This window comes from Artemia franciscana, unplaced genomic scaffold, assembly GCF_032884065.1.
Source record: "Artemia franciscana unplaced genomic scaffold, ASM3288406v1 PGA_scaffold_32, whole genome shotgun sequence".
In the NCBI taxonomy this organism is placed as follows: Eukaryota; Metazoa; Arthropoda; class Branchiopoda; order Anostraca; family Artemiidae; genus Artemia; species Artemia franciscana.
Genome location: NW_027062665.1, coordinates 2,406,773 through 2,432,546, shown reverse-complemented (window position 1 = coordinate 2,432,546; position 25,774 = coordinate 2,406,773). Strand labels below are relative to the sequence as shown.

Here is a 25,774-nt window from a genome sequence, read left to right as displayed (position 1 = left end):
TTCCGGTCAATTGTATAGCGAATAGTATATTCCTTCCAAAATATATGACAGCTTCTTTTGTCAAGAATCTTAGATGAACAATAACTTAAAAATTTAAGAAAATTCATTGTACCTTTCATATTTGTTGACACAGTAAGATTTCTATCAAAGAATAATCCTGTTTTGTGGTGAAAAAGTTTCACCACTTTTTTTTTAATTTAAGAAAATTAAGATGTGTATACTAAGTTCCCTTACAGAGGCTCTGGACAGAGGAGATGATAATAACTCTGAAGATGCTGATGCCCACTTGCATAATTTCTATCACCTAGGATTAGTTCCTATCCAAACACTAGCTTCTCCAGCCGAAATGAGAAAGTATGTTCAACATAAATGGATGCTTTCAACCCCAGAGCAAGTAGGACAGAATTGGCATATACCAGTTGAGCTTACTTATGAGAGTTCTGATCAAGACGATGGCACAAGACAACAAGGAAGGCCTGGAATGATACCGAGTAGAAGACCTTATTGGCCTAATTCTGGCTACGCCATGCCAATGAGAAGACCAAATAGGCCGGGTGGAACACCTGGCCATGGCACTTCCATGGGTAGACCAGGGAGACCAGGTGGAACAACTGACTACGGCAGACCAATGGGAAGACCTGATTACAGCAGACCAATGGTAAGACCTGATTTTGGAAGACCAATGGGACCACCCGATTATGGTAGACCTACAGAAAGACCTGATTATGGTAGACCAGAAATGCCTGGTGGGAGACCAATTGGGAGGCCAGGGGGGGCACCTGGCAGGCCCGAAATCTCGATGACTACTACCGAAGTACCTCAACCAGAAACCACAAAAGTAGCAACAACCCAAAGTGCTACTGAAACAACAGCACCTCCAGTGGGTATTACGACAACTACTGGAGACAAGGGTCCGATTACTCCAAGGCCAAGACCTACGCAGCCTGAGGATTCTGAACCAGAGAAATTAACTAACATTTTTACCTCTGAAGAGGAGAGGGAGGCCAATGAAGATGCTGAATCTACCGTTCAACCTTCGACTAGAAATCAGAGCTCTACGACAACAACTGACTCTCCCCAGAAAGATGAACAGGAGCAGAATACTGAAGACACGACGACTAGTACCACAACTGAAGAGTCACGAAGCCCAAGACCTTCTTCAACTACCATAACAACGACTACTACTGAAAGGGAAATGACTGGATCAACTACAGTGCCTACAACTGGGTCAACTAAAGATGGAGAGACAGAAGAATCTACTGAAAGAACAACAGATGTAACTTCAACGACTAGTATAAGTACTTCACCTACCTCAACAACAACGTCTTCGGAAGAGGAAATAACGGAGCCATCTGAAGCCCCAACATCTAGAAGAACAACCAAAAAGCCTAAGTCGAAGCCTACGACCACTCCTACTGAAGAAGATACAGAGCAACCTACAGAAAGAACTACAACCAGAATGCCCACAACAAGATCAACCTCTTCCACCAAAGATACAACAACACCTTTCGAGGAGGAAACGACCGAGTCTACTAAGGCTTCAAAATCTAGAGCACCAACTAGGAAACCTAGACCAAGGCCTACTACCCCTCCTACAGAGGAAGAAACTGAACGACCCACAGAGAGAACAACAAGCAGAAGACCAACAACAAGATCACCCCCTTCAACTTCTACATCAACCACACCTTTTGAGGAGGAAACGACAGATGCTACTGAGGCTTCCACATCTAGAGCACCGACTAAAAAACCTAGGCCGAGGCCCACCACCACTCCTGCAGCGGAAAAAACTGAAGAACCAACAGAAGGACCAACAACCAAAAAGTCAACAACAACAAGACGCAGCCAGCCTAAGACTACAACGAAACCTTTCAACCAGGACAGCACTGATTCTACTGAAGAAACCACACTTGAACCATCTTCACAGGCAACAACAACGCGAGCAACACCAAGGCCTACTACTACTCAAGGAGCAGAAGCAGAAGAAGACCAGGACAATTTGACCACCCAAAGTACAAAGCGAAATACAAAAAGACCCACTACAACCACACAGGAGCCTGACACTGAAACGGTTGGAGAAGATCTTAGCACTGGAAGACGTCCGGACACAAACCGCCCTCGTCCACAGCCCTCTGAAACAGAAGACGGTAAGTTAATCTAAATAAAAGAAACCTTGATGCTTGAAATGAATTCCATTTTCTTTAATTTGTCTTTAGTTACTCATAAGTAAAGTTAGAAACCTAGAAAGCATTCAATTTTCCCTTAAATATTTTTTAAACAACTTTAATTTTAAAGCTTAAGTCAATAAACAACATGGTACAAGAAGCCGTCCAATGTCTTAACAAATCACGAGTGTATAACAGGCTCATTAGCATAAAATAGTCTAGGAGTGCGGGGGAATTAAAAGTAAACACAGAAACTGGTGAATTTTTTAAAATGTAAGGGATTCTAAGAAAAACCATAATCTATAAATTTAGTAGATTAGGCCGCTTCTTATATAGCTATTAAATAAAATAAAAAACAAGTTTTTTGAAATGAAATTAAGGAGCGACATTAAAACTTAAAACGAACAGAAATTACTCCGTATATGAAAGGGGCTTTTCCTCCTCGACACCCCGCTCTTTACGCTAAGGTTTTTTATTACTTTAAAAAGTAGAGTTGCGAGAAAGAATCAAACTTTAGCGCAAGGAGCGGGGTGTCGAGGAGGAAAAGCCCCTTTCATATACGGAGTAATTTCTGTTCGTTTTAAGTTTTAATGTCGCTCCTTACTATCATTTCAAAAACTTGTTTTTTTTATTTAATTTCTGAAAGTTTTTGAATTAATGCATGTCTGATTTTGGCTCTCCGTACATAAATTATTAAAATGAAATTTGTATATTAATTTCTTTTTTGGCTAAATGGCTTTCTCTTAGTTTTGATCAGACGATTTTGAGAAATAAAGGGTGGGGAAGGAGGCCTAGGTGCCCTCCAATTTTTCGGTTACTTAAAAAGGCAACTAGATCTTTTAATTTTTAACGAACGTTTTTATTAGTAAAAAATATGCGTAACTCAAGAATTAACTTACGTAACAAACTTTTATATTCTTATATTTTTGATTATATATATGAGGGGGTTGGTCCCCTCGTTAATACCTCGCTCTTCACACTAAATCTTGTTTTGTCCCAATTCTTTAAGAATGACCCCTGAATCAGAAAGGCCGTAGAATAAATAGTTGAAATTACTTAAAAAATTTTTAGCATAAAGAGCGAAGTATTTATCTCCTCCCAAATACCTCGCTCTTTATGCTAAAGTATTTTTAGAACCCCTCATATGCGTAATAATCCCTGTTCGTTTTAAGTTTTAATGCTTCTCCTTACTTTCAATTGAAAAAACTTTTTCATGTTTATATTTTCATTGTTTTTTTTTTTATAGTAATGCTAGAAGATCCTGCGCCCTTTTCATTGAATTTCTCTTCCCCCATGAATTATTCCTCCAAGGAAAGATCCTCCCAAATAGCCCCCTCCCCTGAACCCCACACCCAAACAAAATAAATTCCCCCTGAAAACGTCTGTACACTTCCCAATAACCATTACTATATGTAAACACTGGTCAAAGTTTGTAACTTGCAGCCCCCCCCCCCAGGGATTGTGGGGGCGTAAGTCATCTCCAAGGACATAGTTATTATGATTTTCGACTATGCTGAACAAAATGGCTATCTCAAAATTTTGATTCGTTGACTTTGGGAAAAAAATGAGCGTGGGAGGGGGCCTAGATGCCCTGCAATTTTTTTGGTCACTTAAAAAGGGCACTAGAACTTTTCATTTCAAATCCCCCTGATAACGTCGGTAAACTTCCCAGTAACCATTACTGTATGTAAACATTGGTCAAAGTTTGTAACTTGCAGCCCCTCCCCCAGGAACTTTGGGGGGTAAGTCATCCCCAAAGACATAGTTATCATAGTTTTCGACTATGTGGAAAAAAATGGCTATCTCAAAATTTTGATCTGTTGACTTTGGGAAAAAATGAGCGTGGGAGGGGGCCTAGGTGCCCTCCAATTTTTTTGGTCACTTAAAAAGGGTACTAGAACTTTTAATTTCCGCTAGAATGAGCCCTCTTGTAACGCTCTAGGACCACTTGGTCGATACGATGACTCCTGGAAAAAAAAAAAAAAAAAAAAACAAATAAACACGCACCCGTGATTTTTCTTCTGGCAAAAAATACGAAATTCCACATTTTTGCAGATTGGACCTTGAAATTTTTTCCATAGGGTTCTCTGATACGCTGAATTCGATGGTGTGATTTTCGTCAAGATCCTATGACTTTTAGGGGTGTTACCCCCTATTTTCCAAAATAAGGCAAATTTTCTCAGGCTCGTAACTTTTGATGACAAAGACTAAATTTGATGAAACATACATATTTAAAATCAGCATAAAAATCTGATTCTTTTGATATATCTTTTAGCATCGAAATTCCGTTTTTTAGAGTTTAGTTTACTATTGAGCCGGGTCGCTCCTTACTACAGTTCGTTACCACGAACTGTTTGATTGATTATGCTGTGTCTTATAGTAGCACCTGAGAAACTGCTAATCAGCTTTACAACTGTTTTCCTTTCCATTAGCTTGACTTTGAATAGAGATAAAAAGGATATTGACCAAGATATTTGTGTTAATTTTCAGGTTTTAATTAATTGAAAATTTTTCTTATTTGTTTGCTTTACCTTTATTTTTTAAATTCTCCCAAACCAAAGCTGCATTGCATATTAAAAAAAAAAAATGGGTTTCCAAACAAGGTTGTGTGTCGGAAAATATTCGAATGCCAAACACAAATATCAGTTGAAACATAATCTGTTTTATATAATAAAAATGGCAATATCAAGCCCCCTTTTCCAATATCGACATAGCTCTCTTCCTGAGCTCAAAATATTTCTTCTAAAACGAGGATACTTTCCACAGAAAAGTTTTGAGACTTTCTACTTGGCGTAAAATCAATGACTTAGCTCTAGCTAATTTCGCCAGCAAAAGTGTAATAATTAATCCGATTTAATGTTTCAGCTGCATTGTCTCAAAACTTGCTTTGTTATTTATTAACACAACAAAAAGAAAGTTTTTAATTTACGTATATTTTTTTTTGTTTTCTAAAATTTTGCAAAACTTTTGTTTAAACGTAGATAAAAACAAATTTCTTGGTAACACTTGCTTCCTCCTTCCATGTTAATTTCCTGAGAATTCTTAAGATATCCACCCCCCCTTGTAACTTCTCTGCATTTTCAGCCAGAAAGCATATGAGAATAATCTCTTATACCACAATGAAATTAATTTTCTACGACAAGACGGGGACTGTCATTTCACAGAGCCCTAAACTCCAAATAAAGGAATATTAGAGATAAATTTGCACTCCCCCTCCCCTTCAGAACCAAATTTCTGGTATAAAAACATACTTTTGGAGGCATCAGACAAAATCCATCTCCCACTTAAACAATGATTGAGGGAAATTGCTTGATAATTGCTGGTGCACAATTATACATTACCCTACATAATTTTATCAAAGAAGTTACTGAATTTAATCAAATAAAACTCTAAGATAAATATTTATGTTAGCCTTTTATTTGGTGTGGATTATAGAGCTTCAGGAACGAAAGCGCCTCCGCGCAACATAACTATCTCTGAAGCTGAAAAGCTCAATATTTAGTTTTTCATTAATTTAAATAGGTTGTATATCTCACAATTTCCAATTGGCAGAAACTTGTCCCTCATTTGGGTAAAATCGCAGTTCCTTGGCATAAAATGGCAGAAGGCGCCGCTTCCTTGTTGCAATATATTTGGCTATTGAAAAAAGGACACTATAACTTCGAACTTCCGCCATGATGAGCCTTCTCCTGATTTTCTAGGCCTTTAGGCTGAATTTAATATTCTCTACAAAATATTCTCAGGCACTTAAGTTCCTATAGGTAGCTTTAAACGGGATGAGCTTTATACACTTAGAATTATAGTAAGAAGTCAAGTTTTTTTTATGTATTAATTGTTATTCATTTTTTCTTAAGTTAGAATTACCATTACAGTTCCTTGCCACAAACTATTTTATGCAGTCCTTTAAACTTATAAACGCAAATTTTATTATTGTGTTTGGTTCAGGAATGACTGATTAAGCTAGGTATTTATTATGTTTTAACCCTTTGAAGCAATGTTTACTCCACTTCGAAATGTGTTCGAACCAATAAAAGCTTTATTGTTATGAACCACCATTTACTCAATGTTTAAATTCATTACCCTTAATAGCTTCTAAAAATGCATCATGGAAAGTTTTCAATTATCTCGATGTTTTAATATTTTTTTAAAAAGTGACTATTATCTTTTTAATAATTAATGGTATTCTATTGAGCAGTCAAGTCTTGGCTAGGGGGGGGGTGCTCTATCCTATACCGTCAGATGATAAAATTTTTTTTATATTATCGCAAAGAGAATCCTCTCGATTCTACCGTCTCAGTTTTCAATTAAAAAATTGCTATAGATAAATTGAATTAGATTAGCCGCTATTAATGAAAATGTTTCTATCTGATAAAATATCCATTTTGGTCGGTATATAATGTTTAGTAACCTGGAAACAACAAAATTTTATCCGTTATTGTGTGAAAAAAGTCAGCAAAAAAATGCATTTGGATTATTTTTTAACTTCTATTGCGCTAGTGCTGTTTTCCAGCCAAGAGATGCACAAAAATTACATGGCTCAAACAGATCTAGTCCCCCCCCCCTAAAATTCGAAAGGCTATTATTCTCCCGTGGCTTAAATCTGTTCGTGTTTTTTTTTTTTTTCGATCTTTTTTTTATCCTGAAGTTAGTAAGAATGAATAAGTGTCGGTGATACTCATCCTCCCTCTTATGAGGATTTTTGCTGTTAACATTTCATTTTTTTTCGACTTGAGAATCTGTTTCAATTTATCATATTTCTCGCAGGGACATTCAATTGCCAAAGACAATTCAACCCTGTTTTTTTTACCAGTTTTTACTTTACTATATTCGAATATATCTGTGCTGTCTGAAAATCCCTCAAATTTTATTATAAAAAGATGAAAATGTTGCCAACAAAACATTTATTTTTATTGACAAACAAAAAAAATTTCTCACAGGGACATTCAATTGCCTAAGACAAGTCAACCCTGTTTTTTATAATTTTTTACTTTACTATATCCGAATATATCTGCACTGTCTAAAAATCTTTCAAATTTTATTATAAAAAGATGAAAATGTTGCCAACAAAACTTATTTTCTATAGACAAACAAAAACATTGTTTTTAAATGTATTTTTCTTTAGGGAAATGATCAATTCATTCACTTTTACTAGTTTAAACGAACAATTATAATCTGCGTTTGAGATTACTGCCTTCTTCTTTTAAACTAAAAAGATAGAATAAGTTCGCATATTCCTTTAGCGCTTTAATGATGTATGCTTACGAACAATAACATGATTTTTTCAAGAAATAAACAATATGGAGCCTCGAAGAAGAAACCGCCATCAACGAGAAAAATGAGCAGTATCATTGCTGCTCTATTGGCTATGTGACGATTGACGATTGTGACGATTCTCATTATGACGTCACTCATGTGACGGTTATGTCTCCGATGACTACTACGATTTTCACTCCCACCATGATTTCTTCTACAACTGCTCTACCACTGCTAAGACTACTCTTTTCCAAAGCTACTCCTTGTTATGGTGGTACTTCCAATGTGACTACTACCAGATCTTCCAAGTCAACCACTCTTGACTTTTACGACGATTTCAGCCACTACTACCACCTTAACTACTTCTTCAACGATAATTCCTAGCATGACTACTCATACTATGACTACTCTTCCTACCAAACTATCACTTGTGACATACTAGCCTTTAGATAGAAAGAGGGGAAGAGTGTCGCAATCTTACCGGGGAAATTAGAAATTAGAAATTACCGGGGAATTAATTAGAGGGGAAAAATATCATTTTATATTTTTTTTATTCTAATTAATTTTTGTTCACCCAGGTTTTATTCCTTCATTCATAGTAAATTCTGTTCATTTCAAGTTTGACACACATCTGTAAATTCATTCTCATTTTAGTTTTGATACTAATTTTACTTGTCGTGAAAAAATCATCACATGTGATACTGCATCTATCAAACAGGAAAATAATGTAGCAGATTCAAGCCAATTCTAGGAACTAAGTTTTCGCAATTTTGTGATAATATATGATTCCGATATATGATAATCTGTCTGTAAAACAGGAAAACAATGTAGTAGAATCAAGCAAATTCTAAGAACTAAATTGAAGCAGAAAACCCTTAATTGAAAAATATCTGAAAAACAATACAACAGAAAACTTCACAAATAAAAATGTTACAAAAAAAAGAAAAAAATTGAAAACGAAACTTCTTATCACAAAATTGCCCATCAACGACAAATTATAAGTTTTATGCTAAAATGACAAACTATTAATTACCTCATTCCGATCTATACATCCGATATATGATAGATGATAATATATGACTCCGATATATGACAAAATTTTTGTCATATGTTGATATATTTTGTCATGATGAAAACGAAACTTCTTATCACAAAATTGCCCATCAGTGACTTTTTAATTACCTCATTCCGACCTAATGAAAGAATTAACCCAAAAAGGATAGATGCTCAGAAATTAGGACGGGATTTAGGTAATAGTTTTTTTTCTCAGCTTGAATTTTATTAGTCTGCTAATCTAGTTTTTTGTTTCAGATTATCGACCAACATTTACAATTCGATTAAAACCCAGTGGTGGTCTCCCAGACGTGGAGGTTATGGAGCCCGAAAGCAGCATGGGTCAGCTCCCTACAGGGGCTGAAGCACCAGGACCATATATGGGAGGAGGTAACTTTCCACATTTACGTTACTAAGATATTTTTAAGATGGATTTGAGAAAAAATTGAGTTTATTTATTTGCAGGCTTTTTATAAATTTAATAATGTCTTATATTTGAGGATGTAGAAACAATGGTACCAATTATATTAAATTTCTTATCTGCAGCCCATCACACAAATGGAAGAAAGAGTAAGAATTCATCCTCGAAACAACTCCTCAATAAGGACTCCTCAACGAGGAGTCTCTGAGAAGTCCTTACAAACAATATTAAATTATGCAATACTCCGATCGCTTGATCCAAACTCTAAATATTCTTTATTCTTAATTTTGAAAGAAACGTTAAAATGTGTGAAAAGAAATATCTTAATTTCCCATAATAGAAACAATTCCAATGTCATTAATGCGATATTGTTCATACCTGAGTTTTTTTTCTGTTGGAAGAATGTCATAGTGACAAAAGTTCTTCACATAAGGGACTAAAAAATATGTTCCTTTGAAAGAGTTTAAATATTGCCCAACAAGTTATTCATATTCTTTATTGGCTTAATTATTATTTGATATATTTAAGTATTAATTATTAGGTAGATTTTTATTTAAAACCCTTTATATCACATACATGCCAATTAGTCGCAAAAGGCCGCTCTGGCCTGTAATAGTGACTACACTCATGTTACTTTAATCACCAATAATACTAACTCAATAAATACACAAAAAAGAAAAAAAGAAAAAAGGAGAAAAAAATTCCTGACAAATTCTGGATGGCCCACTCTCATTCAATACGCTTCTCTTCACCGTCTTGAAAATTCATCATTCAGAAAATGAATTTTTAACTGGCACATAAGCTGTGACAGACTCTCAGACTAGTTTGACCTATATACCTTGACCTATAGGACATAGTTTGACCTATATGACCTTGAAAAGTAGAATAAATTCTACTTTTTAAATATACTTTTTAAGTAACATTTAAACTACTTTTCAAGTTATATCAGATCCTCAGTCATAATTTCCAATAATATGAACAGCTTTATTTTGCTGTACCTGTACTCCTTATAATTTGTGTAAAAACCACTCACCCATATCATGCATCCATAATTAATATAAGACGATACTAACGGTAAAATGACAGCAGTACCTTAGTTGTTTAAGTTTATGCAGCATTCCAACACCTCTTGACACTTTACATGAAATAACATCACTTATTTTTTCCAGCTGAGTTTATTGTCCCCTATAAATCCCAGATATCGAGTTTCTTGAATTTCCGCTAGAGTAGTTCCATTTTATACAATAGCTCCTGGAGAAATGGTAGGTGCTGTTCCTATTCTAGTGAATGTCATAAAATTTGTTTTAGTTGTATTTATTGCAAGTCGACTTCGAGAGACGAATGTATGCAGCCCTTTTAATGCTTCATTAGCATCATCAGTACGTTCATTGAGTCTTTCCTGTAACTGTAAGTGGTGTATCATCTGCAAAATTTATTTTATCTCGTGGTGTGTAAAATTGCGTACTATCACTATATATAAGGTATAATACCAGACCTAAGACTGAACCCTATGGAACCCCACAAGTAATTGGATAATATTTAGAAACCTAATAATCTAATATCACTCTTAAAAACCTTCCACTCAAATAAGATTCAAACCATCTAAAACAATCAGCCTTTATTCCTAGGCAACGTAATCTTTTCAATAAAATGCTAAAACCTACAGCATCAAAAGCTTTTTTAAAATCTATAAAAACCGACATACACAAATTACTTTTATCTAGTTCACTATTTACTGTATTCATCAGATCCTCTTGAGCATGCACATTTGAATGAGCTATCCTGAAACCAAATTGCGTCTCTGAAAAAAATCCTTATTTCATTAAATACTCATAAAGTCTTTTATGCATTGCTTTTTCAGAAATTTTTGACAAAAGTGGCAAAATCGATATGGGTCTCTAGTTTGAGATGTAAATAAGTGATCCTGCTTTTGGCAGCGGGTCAAATTTTGCTAGCTTCAATGAATCTGGACATTGTCCTTCTTTAAAAGATAGATTTGTCAGATAGACTCATATGGGAACTACTGTGGGTAGTATGGATTTCAAAGCCCGTAGATTTAGTCCATCTATTCTTGCGCAGTTCGATTTAACTGTTGCTACAATTGTATTTACCTCATCTGTTGTAAACAGTTTAACATTCATTTGGTGCCCATCACCTCGATTATCTTCAAACTCCAATTTTGATAGTTGGTTGCTAGGAGTTTTGCTTTGGATCATTTTTTCGATATTTGAAAAATGGTCTGCGAACAGTTAAACTACTTCAACTGATTTATCAACAATCCCATCATTCGTTTGAATAGCTACAATTCGTTTTTTCTTCGTTCCTTTTATAACTTCATTTATAGCTATGTCTTCTTCGGATCATTTTTATTTTCTTCAAAATAAGTCGCATAATAATTTTTCGTTTTTCTCCTCCTTAGAGAGTTTGTTTTATTAAAATGAAATTAAAATGAAGTTATAATTATAAAATGAACTTGTCATTTAAATTAAAGCAAATAAGTATGAAGCTATGAAGACAATCAACAATAATTAACCCCGACTGTCAACGGCTGGCCGCAAAGAATATAACAAAAAGGAAAAGGTAACTTTTGAATAATTTCTTAAGCAAATCTATTCAATTTTTGACATTAATTTAGTAACAGCAATATCCTTTTTTAAGCCTTTGCAACTGCATCAGCATTTGCTTCTGCATCTGCGGGTTTTGGGCCATTTCCTGAACCTTCCTTTCCTGAAACACCTACAGGACCTGTAAGGCCAACGCCACCCATGAAATTTCACACAGCTATTGTGGAGGAGCCCCAAAGGATTGATATAGTTATTGAAAGACCAAAGCCAGTACTTCGCCCTGTTTCTGTTACAAAGACTCGAGTGGTTACACAAACCAAAACAGTGGTTATAACTTCAACAAAACACAAAGGTGTTGTCGATAAGACCCCAGTTATTGGAACAGTAAGTAGAATTCTCTTACTTTAAATCTTGGTAGTAACACTTTTATTACGAACTAAAAAATTAAATTTTAGGATTTTAATTGTGTTTTAGTATAAAGTTAATTGATAATCATTATTCTCTAATGTTTGAGTATTTCTAACGTGTATTAATTTTCCAACTAATTTTGGAAACAATGCATTTTACGATATATTCAAACTAATGCTATTTATATTGTGGATTTATAATGTGGAAAATAATGTAGAAAAATGTAGGAACCGTAGAGGTTAATTTGATATAACACCACAATAAAAAGTGTGACTTCACTTTTGTGATGTATACTTATTAGCCAGTAACATTATTGGGGAAATATATGTGAGACGGGTAAATATATTTTCAACTTAAGATGATTGGGTTAAACTTCTTCAAAAATCAGACTAAATTGTTCGTACAAAATTACACATATCGGACAGTCGAAAGGTTTTTGAGGCACAAAATTCTTTTGAAGGGATCTCTCCAGCTCTCCTTGACCTAATCTTCAAAAAATTTCGATTCAGTTGGCCCTAGTAATTTGTTTATTACATTCAAAACTTCTGGGAAATTTGTTTTTTACATTTGTTTATTACACATCATTAACATAACCATCATTAACATGAACAGTTTAGAAAGTGAAACCTTTAGGGCTAGATGAATAAAATAAACCTGAATAATTTATTCTTGAATAGAATAAACTTAAAAAGCTTTATTCTTTATTAGAATAAACTTGGTTAAAGAATAAGCTTATATTCACAGAATTTGTAATAGTAAAATATACTTCTTAGTCCTATCTAAATATCTATTTTCTTTAAATCTAAAAGGAAACAAGCCTAAGGTTAAAAGTACCGTCTAAAAGAACTTTCAAAAAGCGAATTCAATTTAAAAAAAGGAAAAACAGGTTTGGTAAAATTCTTATTCGTCTAAGTATAGACCATCTGAAATAAATTTTGGTTATTTGGTTGTTTTATTTTTTGGCTATTTCATCCATTTGAATCTTTTTTCCTCTTTTATTTGTATTTCTTAACCTTCAAATTAAAAAATAAATAAAAAAAAAGAAAAAAAAAGATTTGAGCTGAAGGAATTCCCGAGGATCCGAAACTTTTAAAATAGAGGTTTTAAATTTTTAAATGAATATAATATTCAGCTTATAAAATAAAAGAAGAGATATTTTGTGTTTATATCCTTCATAATCTCTATAAATACTATTATATATATATATATATATATATATATCTATATATATAAAAATAAGTTGTCTGTGGATCTGTGGATCGTGGATCAGGTGACGTCACCTGAAAAAACTGGATCAGGTGACGTCAAAACTGAAAAAACTAAAAAAAGGCAAAAACTACAAAAAAAACTAAAAACTAATAAAAAAATAAAAAAGCTAAAAAACTAAAAAAACTAAAAAAAGGCAAAAACTACAAAAAAAACTAAAAACTAATAAAAAAGCTAAAAAACTAAAAAAACTAAAAAAAGGCAAAAACTACAAAAAAAACTAAAAACTAATAAAAAAAATAAAAAAGCTAAAAAACTAAAAAAACTAAAAAAACTAAAAAAAGGTAAAAAACTAAAAAAACTAACTACAAAAAAAACTAAAAACTAATAAAAAAAATAAAAAAGCTAAAAAACTAAAAAAACTAAAAAAAGGCAAAAACTACGAAAAAAACTAAAAACTAATAAAAAAGCTAAAAAACTAAAAAAACTAAAAAAAGGCAAAAATTACAAAAAAAACTAAAAACTAATAAAAAAAATAAAAAAGCTAAAAAACTAAAAAAACTAAAAAAACTAAAAAAAGGTAAAAAACTAAAAAAACTAAAAACTAAAAAAAACTAAAAAAAGGGAAAAAACTGAAAAATAAGCTAAAATAAAGGTAAAAACCAATAAAAAACTAAAAAAAAAACTAAAAAAACTAAAAAAAGGCAAAAACTACAAAAACAAGAGCTAAGAGCTCATATGGCACTTGTGACGAGGTCGGAAGAGCCGAGAGCTCATATGGTACGAGGTCGGAAGAGCCAAGAGCTCATTTGGACGAGGTCGGAAGAGCCAAGAGCCAAGAGCTCATTTGGCACTTGTGAGAAGGTCAGAACCTAAAGTTAAACTTTATAGCACAAGATCCTTCTAAATATCAAATTTCATTAAGATCTGGTCACCCTTTCGTAAGTTACAAATACCTCAATTTTCAAAATTACCTCCCCCCTCCCAATTCCACCAAAGAGAGCAGATCCGGTCCAGTTATGTCAGTCACGTATCTTAGACAGGTTTCTATTCTTCCCATCCAGTTTCATCCTGATCTCACCGCTTTAAGTATTTTCTAAGATTTCCGGTCCCCCCAACTGCCCCCCCCAATTACGTTTGATCCGGTTGAGATTTAAAATAAGATATCAGAGTTACGAGGTCCTTCTAAATATGAAGTTTCATGAAGATCCGATCACTCCTTCGTAAGTTAAAAATACGTTATTTTTCTTATTTTTCAGAATTACCCCCCCCCCCCCGCAATTGAGCGGATCCGTTCCAATTATGTAAATTACGTATGCAAGACTTTTGCTTATTTTTCCAACCAAGTTTCATCTCAATCCTTCCAATCTAAGGGTTTCCCATCATTTTAGGTCTCCCCACCCCAAACTTCCCCCAATGTCACCAGATCCGGTCAGGATTTAAAATAAGAGCTTTGAGCCACGATATCCTTCTAAAAATCAAATTTCATGGAGATCCAATCACCCATTCGTAAGTTAAAAATACCTCATTTTTTCTAATTTTTCAGAATGACCCCCCCCCCCCCAACTACCCAAAAGAGAGCGGATCCGTTCCGTTTATGTCAATCATCTATCTAGGACTTGTGTTTATTTTTCCCACCATGTTTCATCCCGATCCCTCCACTCTAAGTGTTTTCCAAGTTTTAGGTTTCCCCCTCCCAACTCCCCGCCCCCATCACCAGATCCGGTCGGGATTTAAAATAAGAGCTCTAAGACACGATATCCTTCTAAACATCAAATTTCATTGAGATCCGATCACCCGTTCGTAAGTTGAAAATACCTCATTTTTCTAATTTTTAAGACTTACTCCCCCCTCCCAACTACCCCAAAGAGAGCAAATAAGTTCCGATTATGTCAATCATGTATCTGGGACTTGCGCTTATTTTTCCCATCAAGTTTCATCCCGATCCCTCTACTCTAAGTGTTTTCCAAGATTTTAGGTTTCCCCCCTCCAACTCCCCCCAATGTCATCAGACCCAGTCGGGATTTAAAATAAGAGCTCTGAGACACAATATCATTCCAAACATCAAATTTCATTAAGATCCAATCACCCGCTCATAAGTTAAAAATACTTCATTTTTTCAATTTTTCCGAATTAACCGGCCCCTTCTCCCCCCCCCCAGATGGTCAAATCGGGAAAACGACTATTTCTAATTTAATCTGGTCCGGTCCCTGATACGCTTGCCAAATTTCATCGTCCTAGCTTACCTGGAAGTGCCTAAAGTAGCAAAACCGGGACTTTAGGTTTTCCCCCTCCAACTCCCCCCAATGTCATCAGATCCGGTCGGGATTAAAAATAAGAGCTCTAAGACACAATATCATTCCAAACATCAAATTTCATTAAGATCCAAATACCTGCTGATAAGTTAAAAATACTTCATTTTTTCTATTTTTTGCGAATTAACCGGGCCCCCACTCCCCCCCCCAGATGGTCAAATCGGGAAAACGACTATTTCTAATTTAATCTGGTCCGGTCCCTGATACGCTTGCCAAAATTCATCGTCCTAGCTTACCTGGAAGTGCCTAAAGTAGCAAAACCGGGACCGACAGACCGACAGACCGACAGACAGACCGACAGACCGACAGACAGACCGACAGAATTGGCGACTGCTATATGTCACTTGGTTAATACCAAGTGCCATAAAAACTAAAAACTAATAAAAAAATAAAAAAGCCAAAAAACTAAAAAAACTAAAAAACTAAAAAAAGGTAAAAAACTAAAAAAAATAAAAAAAAAAATAAAAAAAAGGAAAAAACTGAAAAATAAGCTAAAATAAAGGTAAAAACCAATAAAAAACTAAAAAGAAAAAAAGGAAAAAACTAAAAAAAATTTTTCATCTAGAAAACTAAAAAAAAACTAAAAAAGGTAAAAACTAAAAGAACTAAAAAAGAAAAAAATAAATGACGACACTCAAAGAGAAAGCGACCAGGACAAAAGGAATGTTTGATTAGCAATCAACAAAGCACCGGGACACAGGGAGTATAAATGACGACCAGGACATAAGTAAAAAAAAAAACTAACAAAACTAAAAAGAAGGTAAAAACTACAAAAAAACTAAAAAGAAAAAAAAACTAAAAACTAATAAAAAAACTAAAAAATCTAAAAATCTAAATAAACTAAAAAAGAAAAAAAAAAGGAAAAAAATAAAGGAGAAAAACAAAACTAAAAAACGAATGTATATACAGACCGGGACACCGGGATACAAATGACGACCGGGACACAGGGAATATAAATGACGACCGGGACACAGGGACACAACTACAACGGGGACACCGGGGGAAACAGGGGGATATAAATGACGACCGGGACACCGGGACAGGGAATGGTCGATTAGCAATCACCATCAACAAAGCTCAAGGGCAATCATTAGAATCATGAGGTATAGATCTGAATACAGATTGTTTTCCCATGGACCATTATATGTTGCATGTTCAAGAGTCGGTAAACCTGACAATCTATTTATATGCAAAGACAATGGGACAGCAAAGAATGTTGTATATTCGCAAGTTTTACGTAGTTAAAACCATATATATATATATATATATATATATATATATATATATATATATATATATATATATATATATATATATATATATATATATATATATATATATATATATATATATATATATATATATATATATATATATATATATATATATATATATATATATATATATATATATATATATATATATATATCTATATCTATATTCACAGGTGGGACATAGGGACACAACTACAATGGCGCGTAACTATTATGGCGCGTAACGACTAACGCGCGCGGGGGGGGCTTGGGGGGGGCGCGAAGCGCCCCCACCAACTAGGTGCTGGGGTGGCGCGAAGCGCCACCCCAACAGCTAGTATATATATATATATATATATATATATATATATATATATATATATATATATATATATATATATATATATATATATATATATATATATATAAATATTGTACGCATGACATATATAATTTATAAAACAACATTAATTTGTTTTTTTTCTAGGTTACAATCACGCGTAAAAAGCCAACCTTCAACACTATTTTTATTGAAAAACCCTCAACAGTAATGGTGACATTGACACAGACAAAGCCAGTATTCCAGACGATTACTGTATCAAGAACAATCACGGTCGATCAAACAGTTCCTGTTCCAGGGATGATGCCTTTTGATGTAGAAATAGAAGAAGGTAAGAGCACAGAAAAAAAAATTGATTGTCAAAGTGTTATAGGTGAAAAAATTTTGGTCTTGGTTTTTACTGGCTCAAAATTCAGGACCATTCAGGTTTTTGGTATTATAATTGGCTAAAAAATTTTCATATCAATAGCAGGCAAATAAAACAATGGGTACAAAGTCAGGGGTTACTTGGCTTCTTTTTCTGATTTGCAACCGAGGAAACGTAATATAAATATTTATGTATACATATATGTATGTTATAAAAAGTAAAACAAGGAAAAACAAGACATAAAAACCATTGAAAAAGAAAAACAAAAAAAAACACTAATATAAAATAATTTAATGCCACTTGGAGGGAAGAAGATATTTGGGAAGGGTTAGAATTCAGAGTGGTCCTTACGGTAGTGTTTTATTAGTTGTGAGAATCTGGCGTGGTTTATTCGTGTGAATATATACCATCGGGATGATGATATGCAATAACTTTGTTTGTTTGTTTGTGTTGGTGTTTTTGAATGATTTTCTGTGCTTTAATCGTTTTTATTGAAATTGAATCTTTAATTGCTTTTGTATGTTGCTCTCCTTTTCTTGGCCATGGCCCTGCGGTTTTTTTGTGTTTGTCAAATATACTATACTATTCTATAAACACAGTCATCATAGAACATCCTCCCGGTGTGTTCCACCTACAGAAATAAGACACACAATATTTCTCATGCTTATATAGCACCCATTTCTAATAATTCCTCTCTTCCCCTTGTCCATTCAAAAAACTTCATTTGTTAAATCCACTAGCCTTTCACACTTTCCCAGAAGATGCAAGAGATTTTTCTCCGCTCTCTAAATATGAGACAACCATAAATACCACTATTCTTTCTAACCTTACGAAAAATCTTCTTTTTTATACAAGCAGCTTAATGTTACCTAACCTCAGTTTCATCTCCTCAGTTTACCTGAGACTCCACTAACATTTCCCTTATTAACATCTGCTTCCTATCGTTACCTCACTCCCAATACTTCACCATTTTTACACCCCTCCTACTTCTTAAGACAAAGTTCACAAATCACTTTAATGACCCAACTGTTAAGCCTCTCACATAAACCAAGCATCCTTCTATGATACTTCAATTGTAATTTTTTTAATCAAGCTCCCCAGCAAAGCCCCAAACTAATGCTACATATGTCATTAACGGCCTAATCTTCGACTCAAAATCCTTCTTCTGTAACTCAGTATCTAACATTTCCTGAAACTTTAAACTTAATTCACTTAGCATTCCTTGATATGGGACAGATGAGACCTTTTGAAGAAATGGCTACAGATTGTCTTCTGATTTGGTCAAACATCCTCATCAACTTCCTTCAAAGTTTCAATTTGATATCCTTAGCTGTTTCACAGAAGCACCACCCTCGTTTCCTCTCCTGGATACGGACTTGTTATGAATCCTTTTCCGTGTGTTATCGTATTTTCCAAAAATTTTTGAGGTAAAAAGTCTTCCGTCACATCATGGTGACGTGGTGACCCTTCAAATAGTTCTCTCTTGGTGGGACTCCCCCCATTTATTCTTTACTTTTGGAAGATATAAACATCATAAGCGAAAAAAAATTCGCAGTACGGTCTCAGTACTTTTTTATGAATATCAAAATAAAAAAAGGAGCAGATCCGTTAAGATTCAAACCCTGTGTCTATGATTCAGCATATTTTAGTAGCATTTTATTGTCAGGCTTACCGACAAAAAATGGACAAATTTACTTTAATTTCAAAAGTTTACTTAGCAAAAAAAAGTAATAAGAAATAGGAAGAAAAAAGTATTTTCTGATACAGCCATTTAATTTTTTTTATTGAAGAAAAATTGTTATGGCAGGTTGTTTTCCCCAAAATGTTTTACAGCTGCTAATAGTTTTCAATACCCTAAAATGTAAGGATAAAAAAAAATAAGCAAAATAGACGAAATAAAAAAAGATAGAATCTTGTAAGGTTGAATATTATGACGACATTATAAGACTTCGAGTGAATGTGTAAGTAGTTTTGTTAAGTTAAGTGTAAGCAAAAATAAGCACTATTTTCATGCTCTTCAATGAGCATAAGGTTTTTGGGGCTAAAATGGGATAGGAGATTGCAAAATTATCTAGCACTAACATAATGCCACTAGAAATTCACTTAGCACTGTTAATACTATTTAGCCCTTATTATCTTTTTATTACCTTATTTATGTTTAAAGAGATTAACTATTGGATGATAAAGGAACCCCAGAATTTGACACCAAAAATTGTAATAATAGTGATAATAGGAATGGAAAACAAATTTTAAAGGTGGTCATATTTATTCTTCCCATAGAAAAATACAAAATTAGTCTCTACCATAGATTGAAAAATAGTACGCTCCCAAATAAGGCTTCAATTAATTGAAGGTATCAAAAATGAAAAAGATCCGACTTCTTCAAATTATGTGCATCAAATCTATCAAATCTATCATATTAACCATAAATTTGCCTTTCTCTATGAAAGAAATTAAATAAAAAAAACAGTTTTTTTTAACTGAGAGTAAGGAGCGACATAAAACTTAAACGAACAGAAATTACTTCGTATATGAAAGGGACTGCTTCCTCATCAACGCTCCGCTCTTTACGCTAAAGTTTGACTTTTTCTCTCAACTCTGCTTTTTAAAACAGTAAAAACCTTACTTCCAGTTAAAAAAAAAAACAATTTTAAAAGAAGGTCATATTTATTCTTCCCATAGAAAAATACAAAATTAGTCTCTACCATAGATTGCAAAATAGTACGCTCCCAAATAAGGCTTCAATTAATGGAAGGTATCAAAAATGAAAAAGATCCGAATTCTTCAAATTATGTGCATCAAATCTATCAGTTGAAATCAGATTACAAATGTTTATAATGCGTCATGAGCTTCCATATTAACCATAAATTTGCCTTTCTCTATGAAAGAAATTAAATAAAAAAAAAACATTTTTTTTACAGAGAGTAAGGAGCGACATAAAACTTAAAACGAACAGAAATTTACTTCGTATATGAAAGGGGCTGCTCCCTCCTCAACGCCCCGCTCTTTACGCTAAAGTTTGACTCTTTCTCTCAACTGTACTTTTTAAAACAGTAAAAAACTTTAGGGCAAAGACCTAGGCGTTGAGGAGGGAGCAGCCCCTTTCATATACGAAGTAATTTCTGTTCGTTTTAAGTTTTGATATCCCTCCATACAATCAGTTAAAAACAAAAAATTTATTTAATATCTGAATATTTTTGAATTAATTCATGTTTCGATTTAGGGTCTCCGCAGATGAATAATTAAAACGAACTTTTACATTTCTTTTTTGGCTAAATGGCTTTTTCATAGTTTTGATCGAATGATTTTGAGAAAAAAGGAGGGGGGAGGAGGCCTAGTTGTCCTCTAAGTTTTGGTTACTTAAAAAGGCAACTTGGAATTTTAATTTTTTACGAACGCTTTAATTAGGAAAAGATATACGTAACCTACAAATCAACTTCTGTATTTGTATGTTTTTATTACGCATATAAGGGAGTTCACTCCCTCGCCAATACCTCGCTCTTTACACTAAAGCTTAAATGTTGTCCCCATTCCTTAAGAATGGCTCCTGAATCACAAAGGCTGTAAAATAAATAGTTGAAATTACTACAAATACTTTAGCGTAAAGAGCGAGGTATTAGGAGGAGGTGAGTCCCTCATATGCGTAATAATTTCTGTTCGTTTTAAGTTTTAATAATAATAATAATATTAATAATATATTTGCAATTTTGATGGCAGGCCGTTAAGCCTCTACAAAACAAAAATCTTAATTTGCATTTCTCCTAAATTTGCACAAGGAGAAAATGTCACTTGAATAATATTCATCAACTTCCTTCTTGAATGTCAGTAGGTTTGTGGAGCAGATTACTCTTTCTGATAAGTTGTTCCATTGCTGAACCACTCGGTTGCCGAAAGTCCATCGGCCCATGTCCTTGTAAAAGTGTTCCGTACTCACTTTGTACTGATGTCCTCGGAGATGATTTTTATTGAACTGCAGGATTCTCTCGGCTGGTACGTTATCATAGGCTCCATTGCAGAGCTTGTACATTTCAATAAGATCACCACGATGGAATCTAAAGGCGAGGGTTTGGATTTCAAGCTTTCTAAGCCGCTCTTCGTAGGGAAGGAAACGTAACCTGGGAGAGAACTTATTTATCCTCCTCTGAACATTTTCGAGAGCATCTATGTCCTTGTTGTAGTATGGTCTTGTAGAACAATGTCCATACTCAAGAATCGGGCGGACAAGGGACTTATAGAGCGTAGCAAGCATTTTGTAGTCCTCGCACGAGAAGTTTCTTCTGATCATACCAGCAACTTTGAAAGCCTTCTTGACCACAGCTTCATAGTGACTACTGCAGTTTAGTTCAGAATCCACTAAGATGCCTAGGTCTCTTTCTTCTTTACTATGAGTGAGTGCAGCAGACCCAAGAGAGTATGAGGACGAAAATTTTTGTGGACGCAGAGTGAGGATATGACTTTTCTGGGTATTGATTTCCACGATCCACTTCTTCATCCAGTCATCAATTCGTTGGAGATCCGCCTGCAGGTGGTGAATGTCTTCACATGACGAGATGACACGATAGTTAATGCTGCTCCTTACTTTCAGTTGAAAAACTTTTTCATATCTAATTTTTCATTGTTTTTTTAAATAATGCTAGAAAATCCTGCGCTCCCGTCATGGAATTTTTCTTCCCCCATAAAAAATCTTCCGTGGAAAATTTCTTCAGCAAATCCCCCTCTTCTCAACCCCTCCCCCAACCAAAATATCCCCTGAAGACGTCTGTTCACTTTCCAATAGCTATTACTATATGTAACCACTGGTCAAAGCTTTTAACTTGTAGCCCCTCCCACGGGGACTGTGGGGGGAGTAAGTTGTCCCCAAAGACATAGTTATAAGGTTTTTTGACTGTGTTGAATAATATGGCTATCTCAGGATTTTGAGCCGGTGACTTTGAGAAAATAATTGGCGTGGGAGGGGGCCTAGGTGCCCTCCAATTTTTTTGGTCACTGAAAAAGGGCACTAGAACTTTTCATTTCCGCTAGAATGAGCCCTCTCGCAACACCCTAGGACCACTGGCTCGATACGATCACCCCTGGGGGAAAAAAAAAAAAAAAAACAAATAAAAACTCATCCGTGATCTGCCTTCTGGCAAAAAATAATAAATTCTACATTTTTGTATATAGGAGCTTGAAACTCCTACAGTAGGGATCTATGAGACCCTAAACCTGATGGTGTGATTTTCGTTAAATAACGAAAATTTCGTTAGGGATCTATGAGACCTAAAAGGTCTCATAGATCCCTATTGACTTTTAGGGGTTTGACTTTTAGGGGTTGTTTCCCCCTATTTTCTAAAATGTGGCAAATTGTCCAAGGCTCTTAGCTTTTGATGGGTAAGAATAAACTTGATGAAACTTGTATATTTGAAATCAGCATCAAAATGTGATTCTTTTGATGTAGCTATTTGTATCAAAATTCCTTTTTGTAGAGTTTTGGTTACTATTGAGCCTGGTCGCTCCTTACTACAGTTATCTAAGTTATTGACAATATCTATGTATGGATAATATATAAGCCATAATTTTTTGGTATTTAAGTAACGGCACTTCTTGACTGTGAAGGTTCTGTAGCATTTTGCTACTGCTGGATTCAGATTTTGTATCCTGTATTACCAGGCGTAGATCAAACCAACAGTGCCAACTCAAGATTATTAGGTATAATTATTTATTACTTGAATCTTCAATATCAGGTTTCACGCCCTTTCGCATAGCAATTGTATATTCTCTATTAGAATACGAAAAAAAATACAGGAATTTAATTCAATTGTAGCTGATCTGTCTTAAAGGTTTTTATCTTATCTTTTCCGTTTTAGGACCAGCATCTGTTGAAACTCGTCCGACAGCGGAAGGAATACCTTCTTCATCACCTGGTGCCACTGAGTCGACACCAGGAACTGCAAATGCCTCTGCGTCTGCTTCTGCTTCCGCTCAAGCGTCAGCAGGAGGTCCAATTTCACCAGGTTCCCCAGAAGCTTTACCCCAAAGTGACGAAGGACCAACAGCGCCGAGACCTAGAAGACCGAGTGGTAGAAGACCATCAAGGCCAAATGGTGCAACATCAGGAGTAGCTTCTGCATCTGCGTCTGCATCCGCTGCCACTTCAGCTTCGGCAAATGGAGCTCAGGTAAGTTCTATAAATCATTTGCAAATGTATCAAACAGTTAGTGGTAACGAAAGGTAAAATGCGGCCTCGGCTAATAGTGACCCAAACTGAAAAAAAAAATTGAAAAAAAATAGTGACCCAAACATATATATTTAAAGACTCTGCTTTTTATGGTGATTCCAATTGTTTAATGTTCATCATTTTAAAAATGCGTATCAATATTTAAGAGCCTCTCAAAACAGGGGAAGAAAATATCCAAGGGGGAAACTGATCTTAAATTAAAATTATACTATCAAATTCAGGATATCAGAGGACTCCTTTTTTATGGGAGAAGCAAGATCACGGAATCGCGTTTACGGACTCGTGTTACGTGTTCACGGATTCGTTGTTAATTTGTTTTCAAAACTAATCATATCCAACCAATGGTCTTTAAAATAGCAATCAATGATCTTTAATATAGACCATTAGAACAGATATAAAAAGTTCTAATCCCCTTTTTAAGTAGACCAAAAGACTGTCACGCAGTAAGGAGTAGTTCTCTGCCATTTTGTGGCACTAAACTAAAATTTGTACCAAAGAGGTCAAAATTGCTATCGATCCAAAATTCTGAGATAGCTAATCGATTTAGGACTACTAAAAAAGTGAGAAAAACTCATACATATTAAGCATCCAAATTTCAGAGGCATTCGTGATGCACGGAAGTTCATACGATCCTAAAGAATCAAGTAGTCCAAATTAAAGAAACGGTTAATGTACACAGTTATTTTAAAGCTTCATTTAACCAAGTTGATTCACTTGATTTTAATAATATTTTGTAAAGCGATGCGTAATTTCACATAAGCTATTATAGATCATGGCTTGAGAGTCACTCCACAAGGGACTGGGGGGGGGGGGATGAGACGCCTGATGTCTCATTTGGGATGATGTCTCCTGGGATTTTCATCTGGGGATGAAAATTTTCTAGCTACCTCTCGTCGCAGGAAAATTTTTCCCTGTATCTTAAAGGATTGCATCCAAATGCGTGCTGGAACAAAAGACGGAGTGGTGGAGAAGCACCTTGATTGCCGCCTGTAAATTTCCCTAGAGGGGGGCGGGCAACTTTTACCAGAATTTTTTTTTATAGATGTTTCAATGGAAATATTGGGTTTTATGTTAATTTGCCATATATTAAATAATTATGTGCAGCGAACTGTGAGTAAGGAGCGACAAGTGCGTACAGTAACTAGAAATAAGAAAAAAACGCTTTTATGGTCTTATATACAACTTTCCTTCGTAATTCCAAAGATATGAATTGGTTCATTTTAAAGTCACCCTGCAAATGTTACGAGCCTGAGAAAATTTGGTCTACTAACAAAAAGGGGGAAACTTTCGTAACTATGTTCTTTCAATCGAAAATTGAACTCAGCTCCAAATTCATCCTGGATAATATTCTGCATTCAATTTGTTTCAGATGTTCAATTTTTCAGATTTCAAAATCATATCTATCCATCAATAGATTGATAAAAACACTCCAATATAGTCTCCCCCGGATGGCTCTATGGCCAGGAAAAAACAGAGGAGAAACAAATTAAAAACAAAAATACATCCAAAAAACAATTTTAACTTAATGCACTCATACAGCCAACCTAAATAATCCTGAAAATCACGAGCTAGGTAGGGGAGTACCACATGATTCCACCAACTCAAATAATCAGCAAACACAATTCGGAGACATTAACTCCAAGGAAAATTGGGGAAAATTGGTTTAGTCATTTGTTACTACTCACAAGAAATCAAGTGTCAGGCAAATTTGCACGCTACTGATTTGAAAAAGACCAGTGAGGGGTTTCTTGGGCCGTTGGTGCTCATCATTTCTAAGATAGGCCAGGGTGTGACTTCAAAATGATTGAAAAGTAAATAATTAGAAAGAACAAGTTTTCTTTTAGATGAGCAGAATTTCAAACAAAAAAAAAATTGAATACGGAGGGAGGGGGGCTATTCCCTTTTCATTCTCCTGCTCTTTACGCTGAAATTTGAAATTTTGTCCTAGTTTCTTAAGAACGGCTGCTCAAAAACAAAAGCCGTATAAGAATTTAGCGTAAAAATGTCGGGCCTAGGAGGGGCAGTCCCCTCATATGGAATACTTTCTATATATGTATTTTTTTTTCTAATGCTGCTACCTACTTTTATTTGAAAAAAACTTCTTGTTTTTGTTTAATTACTTGCAAAAATTGGCAGTCATTTACGTTAATCCCATCTCTTTTTTGAGATTCGGTGCATATAGTGTGTTTTCCTTAGCGTGAATTCAGCTAAGTAC

The 25,774-nt window shown here is 34.6% G+C and overlaps 1 protein-coding gene across 1 annotated transcript in view; it reads left to right on the top strand.

Moving 5' to 3' along the window:
* Positions 1-25,774, top strand: part of LOC136041634 (mucin-2-like) — a 64,217-nt gene that overhangs the window by 21,687 nt on the left and 16,756 nt on the right. The window contains exons 5-9 of the mRNA XM_065726332.1: positions 237-2,144; positions 8,727-8,858; positions 11,548-11,837; positions 17,123-17,306; positions 23,189-23,499. Of these exons, the coding sequence (XP_065582404.1) occupies positions 237-2,144; positions 8,727-8,858; positions 11,548-11,837; positions 17,123-17,306; positions 23,189-23,499 (2,825 nt within the window). The remainder of the gene's footprint in view (positions 1-236; positions 2,145-8,726; positions 8,859-11,547; positions 11,838-17,122; positions 17,307-23,188; positions 23,500-25,774) is intronic.